The sequence below is a fragment of the Salvia hispanica genome, chromosome 2 (assembly GCF_023119035.1).
Source record: "Salvia hispanica cultivar TCC Black 2014 chromosome 2, UniMelb_Shisp_WGS_1.0, whole genome shotgun sequence".
NCBI lineage: Eukaryota > Viridiplantae > Streptophyta > Magnoliopsida > Lamiales > Lamiaceae > Salvia > Salvia hispanica.
The window spans coordinates 12,390,157-12,397,261 of record NC_062966.1 but is presented as its reverse complement, the minus strand read 5'-3'; the positions used below and the strand labels follow the sequence as shown (position 1 = coordinate 12,397,261).

At 34.5% G+C, this 7,105-nt stretch overlaps 1 protein-coding gene and 1 pseudogene across 1 annotated transcript; both read left to right on the top strand.

Moving 5' to 3' along the window:
• The first annotated feature begins 1,445 nt into the window (after positions 1 to 1,445).
• On the top strand, positions 1,446 to 2,479 carry LOC125207956 (putative germin-like protein 2-1). Its single transcript, XM_048107479.1, has 2 exons — positions 1,446 to 1,694; positions 1,819 to 2,479. The coding sequence occupies exons 1-2, from the start codon at positions 1,577 to 1,579 to the stop codon at positions 2,355 to 2,357; spliced, it is 657 nt and encodes a 218-aa protein (XP_047963436.1). The 5' UTR covers positions 1,446 to 1,576; the 3' UTR covers positions 2,358 to 2,479.
• Positions 2,480 to 4,004: 1,525 nt separating this feature from the next.
• Positions 4,005 to 5,081, top strand: LOC125206296 (annotated as a pseudogene).
• Positions 5,082 to 7,105: the final 2,024 nt, after the last annotated feature.

Sequence of the window (7,105 nt, the reverse complement as noted above, 5' to 3'; positions counted from 1 at the left end):
ATTATTTCTTGTTTGTGTAAATTTGTGTTGCATATTTACACCCTAAAAATCACAATAACCCTCGCCCTGGCCCATGACTTTTGATATCTCTCGATATGAAGATCGTAGAGGTCTTTCTTTTCTTCTTTTGGATTATATGACCTGCTTTTCTTTTTTTCTCTGAAGAGAGATAAAAAGAGGTCTCGATGAAATATAATATTCACAAGTTTCGTTACCGAATATTCTCATGTTGGTGTTCTAGATCAAATCCATTTTAATATTAAGACTTGTTTTTTTATTTCTAATTTTTCTACTAGGTTTCGAATACTTAAAGGAGATGCATATTTGAATTGGAGTTAACCTTTCAACCCACTCAATCAAAATAATAATAACAAAAATTTTGAAAATAAAAAATGATTAGTTTTAAATAATAGGTGCCGTTCACGTTAGTATGCAATCTATTTAAAATGTTGTTAAGCAAACTTGTGTTGATTTTTAGCCAAAGTTGACTATTTTCTAATGTTGCGTTTCATGTCATCAATATGAATGCGTGGTAATCCAAGGGTTGCAATGACGTAAAGACACCATGATGACATATTTGGCAATATCATATTCTAATAAGTAATACCTCCAAATAACACACTTTTATTCGCACGTTTTCTGAATATAGTAATAGTTCTTTATGTTGAGACGATTCACATTCACTATTTGAATCGCAATTCGCCTGCATACACATTACATAGAGTTACAATATATAGTTCTATTTAATTAATTCAATCCATACTTTAAATATAATCTTACTTAATTCTGGAACGTTTCATTACTCAATTTCAATGTTCAATGTATAATATAGCATGCCTATCCGATAAAAAATACTCCATAATAAATACCTAATGAGAGTCAAATGCTTCCTCTCTCTCGAATTTTGATGCCATTATAATCACCATAATGTGAAATCTCGAAATTTTATCCATGTGAGAACACTATTTCCATCCATAAAAATAGTCATATTTTCCATTTTGACCTGTTCATCAAAATTAATCTATATCTATTTATGATAACATTCTGTTTTAAATGGAATGTATCATAATTTTCAATAATAATACTTTGATAATTTTTCTCTCTATCCATCTTTAATTTCTTACTCCGTATTAATTTTTAAATCAAGATCTATATGTCATTTTCGACACATTATTAGCATTTTTTTTGGACGAAAATAATACTACAAAGATTAGTATTTTTTTTTGGAAGGAAATAATACTATTGGTTTACATTGGCGATGCAAGAAGAAGATTCGTTTGACTATGTCCAAACCTCCAAACACGTTCTTTTCATATTACAATATTAGGGAACGCCCCATGTGAACACACGAAAAAGATTCCATTATGAATTTGACTTGCTCCCAAATAAACAGCTTCTACATCTTGTAATAGAATTAGCTGCATATATGGATAATAATACTCCAACATTAAGCAAATATCAATCCTCTTACTCAAAGACTCCTATATAAACAGGTTACATTCCATTCTGTCACTTACAGACCTTGATTTGCAATTAGTGATTAAGACATCTAGCATTCCCAAGCTTTTAATTTAAAATGTCTCCAATCTCAATATTATTCTTTACATTAGCCATCATCAATTTCATGTCCATCGCCTTGGCCTTCGATGCTAGACCTCTCCAGGATTTCTGCGTCGCTGATCTCACCAAAAAAGGTAATTAATTCCATCTCTAATTCTTGTTAATTTGACCACAAAATTTGTCACATTCACACCAAAAAAAAAGTCAATTCCTATAAATTTGAAGGAAAAACTAACATGGTTTTGACAAAAATTTCAGCACAAATTGGCGGCGTAGCACCATGCAAGGACCCTGAAAGAGTAACGGCCAACGACTTCATCCTCAGCGGCTTCGATGTGACGGGAAACACCTCAAATTCATACGGCGTCGCAGTCACCTCCGCCTCCGCGACCACATTGCCGGGCCTCAACAGCCTAGGTCTCTCGTTCTTGCGCGTGGATCTGGCGCCGAACGGCTTCTTCCCGCCGCACTACCACCCGAGGGCGACGGAGCTCGTGGTGGTCCTAAAAGGTGCCTTGGAAATCGGATTCATAACCTCCAACCCAACCTACAACTACTTCACAAAAGTTGTACGGAAAGGCGATGTGTTTGTTGTGCCCGTGGGGCTCGTGCACACCGTGCGTAATTACGCGAGTAGGGACACCGTGGCGATGGTGGCATTCAACAGCCAGAATCCCGGGGTTACAAATATTCCGAATGCCGTTTTGGCGGCTGAGCCTGCTGTCGACAGCGTTTATCTTTCCAAGGCGTTTCGGATGGACGTGGAAACTGTGAAGCATCTGCAGAGCATTTTCTAGATTTTTTATTCTCTTTCTCTTCATGTAATTATTCATTGCTTGTCTTACAATATTTATGTGTAACGTAAATGTACACAACAATTTCATTTTATTTTTTAACATATAAAAAACAATTACTCTCATCTAGTATGATTTAAAAAAACAAAAACAAATGTAGTGCTCTTAGAAAATAAGGTACGGTTGACCTTGACTCTCTGGAGAGAAGATTGTTCGGATTAAGAAAAATTGTGAGAAGATTCGGTTGTAATTTACCTAGAAAGGAAAATATCAATTATAGAATAATGTGTGTAATTGATTTACTTTTCTTATGGAGACTAGACTTAAGCCTATATATATAATTAAGTAGTGGATATAATTGGGACTTCTAAAGTAACTCAACACAATTCGTGGACTCAATACAATTCAATGTAGGCGATTTAATCAATATTTTCACGGTTAAAAAATGAATATAAATTTAAAGATCACGTCATCGAAGATTCGAACTGGATATCTTTAACTTTAGACATTGATTTCTCTATTGCTTGGTCAACCCACAGAATCACAATTGATTTTTTAATATGATATCAAGTTGGCAGTTGCTAACTATCAACATATAATTGAGGGGGAGGATCCCTAATGTGGGGAACACACGGCACCTTGTGCAGTGTTATGAAACGACATAGTTATGCAATAAATTACTCCTTCAGTCCCTAATAATTTATTACTCCATTATTTAATCTAACACGAATTTAAAAAGTATTAATAAAAAGGTGACATGACACAAGTTTTAAGAAATTTAATAAAAAATAGATTGAAAAATTAGTGGCAAGTGGATCATATTTTATGTATTCATTTTATCTTCTTTTCTATTACTCCTATTATCCTTTTGACCATTTATTAATTAACTAAATTATCCTCTACAAATTTTTAACGCAATCAAAACTGACCGCCTCTTTCTCCAACCAAACCTGCCCAACCCTTTCCTCTCTCCTCCATGGCGTTTTTGGAAGGAACCAAAAATACATATTCCCCTCGTCCATAAAAAATAGTTCACATTTATCATTTTTGGCTGTCCATAAAAATAGAGCACATTCATTTATGGAAAGTTTTCAACAAAATAATAATCCTACACATGATTTTATTTACCACTTATGTCATTAGAATTAAAACTTCTCTCTTACACTAACACTACTTATCTCTTACTTTTTTTCCTTCTCTCTTACTTTATTAATTCTACATTAAAACTCGTGTCATACACCAATTGTCCTACTCCCTCCGTCCCAAGATAAGTGACCTACTTCTTTTGGGCACGAGATTTAAGGAATGGTATTTAAATAAGTTAAAGTGGAGAGAGTAAAGTATGCGAGAGAGAAAAGTAGAGGAGAGAAGAGAGAATAAATTATGTGGAGAATAAAGTAAGAGAGACTTTTTGCTAAAAATGGAAATAGGTCACTTATAGTGGGACACCTCAAAAAGAAATATAAGTCACTTATCTTAGAACGGAGAGAGTATTTTTTGTGGACTGAGGGAGTATGTACAAATTTTTATAGTCCAGCTTTTGAATCTCTTATTCCTCTTTTATCTTTTACACATATCTTTAACACAAACAAACTTAAATAGTACAGAGTAGTATATATTTATTTTGTGCTGCCACAAAGTTCCAAACAAATGAGACGGCAGATACAATTTATGAGCTACGAAGTACTATTACACAATTTTTCTCACTTTTTGAGACGGCAGACAAAACAAAAATATGCACATGTATATATGCATACGCATATAAAACTACTAGAGTAAAGGCCAAAACTAATCCTGAACATAAGCTCATTTTACGATTTTGGTCATAAACATTATCTTTTGAATTTTTGGATCCCAAACATTTCAACTTGGATCACAATCGGTCCAAAGTTAATTATTCCGTCAAATTTTAATGGTCAACATTTTAAATCCCGATTTTGACCAAATTAAGCTGCTAAATAACACAACAAAATTTAGCGACGGAACAAATCCGTCACTAATTGAGAGATTGGTAGATTCCGACTGCTGCGAAATTCCGCCCCTTTTGTATTGCCGTCGCCCTCAACGCCTCCTCCACCGACCGCCTGTCCGCCGACGAGCTGAACACCGTCGCCACCGTGCACCTGCGCCGCCCCCTGCAACCCCCTCGTCTTTAGTCTCAGCCACGAAACCCTACTGTGGAATTCCCTCAACCACAACGGCCGCAACGTGTTCGTTAGCGACAGCGCGTACCTCGTGTCGAAATTGGAGGAGAAGCAGCCGTCGATCGAAGCCCACGACGTCCAATTCACGACGAAAGGTGAGCGAATTGTACGATCCGATCGAATATTCAAAAGGGGAATTGAGAGGGGAATGCCGGTCGGTAGAGAATTTCCTCTTCTCCAATTATAAATTGGTCGTAAATGACTTGCCGAACCACTTGTACGACGTCTCTTGGGATGTGATCCTGGTCGACGGGCCAAGGGGTACTTCGGGGCGGCGCCGGGGAGGATATCAACGATTTTCACCACCGGAGTAATGGCGCGGAGCAAGATGGGCGGCGCGGCGGAGACGCACGTGTTTGTGCACGAATTCGATCGGGAGGTAGAGAGGGTTTGCAACAAGGAATTCCTGTGTGAGGAGAATTTGGTTGAAACGAAAGATTTGTTGGGGCATTTCGTCATCGGAAAATTTGAGTATAATAGAAATAGGGTTGGATTCTGCTCAGTTATGTTCCTCAGAATTTAATTTGATCTTCTTCTTCTTCTTCTTCTTCTTCTTCTTCTTCTTCTTCTTCTTCTTTTACAGTTTTTCGTCGCTAATTCCGTCGCTAAATTTTATTGTGTTATTTAGCAGCTTAATTTGGTCAAAATCAGAATTAAAAACGTTGACCGTTAAAATTTGACGGAATAGTTAACTTTGGACCGATTATGATCCGAGTTGAAATGTTTGGGATCCAAAAATTCAAAAGATAATGTCTAGGACCAAAAATCGTAAAATGGGAATATATTCAGGACCAGTTTTGGCATTTACTCAAACTAATAATATGTATATATTCCTTGTGGGGGAGAGAGTAGGTATATATATGGCTTACTTTACATAACGCTGAGGAGAGAGTATATGTCTATTTTGAATCCCTTACAGAAACATTGTGGAGGAGAGCGGAAGAGGGTGGAGGCTGGTTTAGAGTAAAGAGAGGCGGGCAGTTCAGTTTGGGCTTCCTTATAAATTTGTGGAGGGTAATTTGGTTAATTAATAAATGGTGAAAGGAAAATAATAATAAAAAAGAGACGAAAAGGATAAAAATAAAAATAAAATATTCTAAAAAATACACATGCCTCGATCTCATATTACGAAATGTCAACATGTCATCGAATTTAATCTCTTTTTCTGAAATCTCTCGGATTTTAGAGGGAGTACTTACTTTATCCTAAACTCTAAATCGGTGTTATTGAGTGAGATTCAGAATATATAATCAGCGTAAATTTCGGTAATTTATTGCGTTATAGTAGCACATAAGTTTTATTAGTGGGTAGACTAAAATACTGACTTCGTCTCACAATAAAAGACACACTTTGTCATTTTAGTATGTCCCACAAAGATCATAGGTGTATTTCATATTTACCATAAATGGTAAGTAGGTCTCATATTCCACTAACTCACTTAACTCACATTTTATTATAAAATCAATATAAAAACGTGGGTCTCATATTCCACTAATTTTTTCTCACTATTTTTTTACATTTCTTAAAACTCGTGTCCATAATAAGAATGACTCTGATTGTAGGACGGAGAGAGTATCCATTAAAAATAAAATAATAAATTGAACTGAATATGAAAGAAAACAAAATTAAATTGTAAAATAGCAAGTTAGTGGTAGACTAATAAATAATCTATTATAAACAAAATAATTAATGAAAATTAGATATGAATGAAAACAAATTTAAATTATTGGTTTGGATTAAAATAAGAGTGAATTACATATTTATGACCTATACGTATCACGACGAACGTTTGCGGTCCCTATACTTGTAAAATATCATTTGCGGTTCATATACTTGTATTTATGCACGTTTTAAGGTTCTTTTCTTTTTTTTGACATTTTTTAGGACAAAAATACCCCCAAATAAATGAAGGGTAAATTTATATGCTATTTTCTCTCCTTTTTCTTTCTTCTTCATATTTTCTCTTTCTTTTTTCTGTTAATGACTTGTATAATTACAAGAAAAATTGAGATGAGACATATTTAAAGAAGGAAATTAGACAAATCAAATGTTCAGCTAAGAAGTTTATTTTACATTATTTTGTTAGAATTGCGAAGAGAAATTTCTGATGTGAGAACCCACATAAGTCGCGGGCGCTGCCCACTTGCTAAACACACACAACCAAAATTACCATAATTTCATCCATTCCATTTATCGCTTATTATTCCCCACTTTACGATTAATTAGATTCAAATATTCACTTGTTGAAATTCGTCGTTCAAATTTTTAATCTTTTATTTATGGGATCATTAATTATAATACTCCACATTTGAATCATAATCACAAATACTCTAGTGTGATGAAGGAAAATGACGTGAAAATGTAAAATTTATCATCATATGATTAAATTTCTCAAAAAATTTAACAAAACACAAGGAAATAAGATTAATAAACCCATAATTTTAGTTCTAATTTTATTATAGACAAAGGAAAAAGAAAGGAGGATGAAAGAGAGACAAATAGTGTACAAATTTTTTCTTTGGGGGTATTTTTGTCCAAAAAAAGATT

What these genes read in the sequence shown, in the direction of transcription:
- LOC125207956 (XM_048107479.1), top strand. Translation starts at nt 1,577, where the DNA reads ATGTCTCCAATCTCAATATTATTCTTTACATTAGCCATCATCAATTTC. An exon ending in CGCTGATCTCACCAAAAAAG is followed by an intron (nt 1,695 to 1,818) that starts GTAATTAATTCC and finishes CAAAAATTTCAG; the next exon opens with CACAAATTGGCGGCGTAGCA.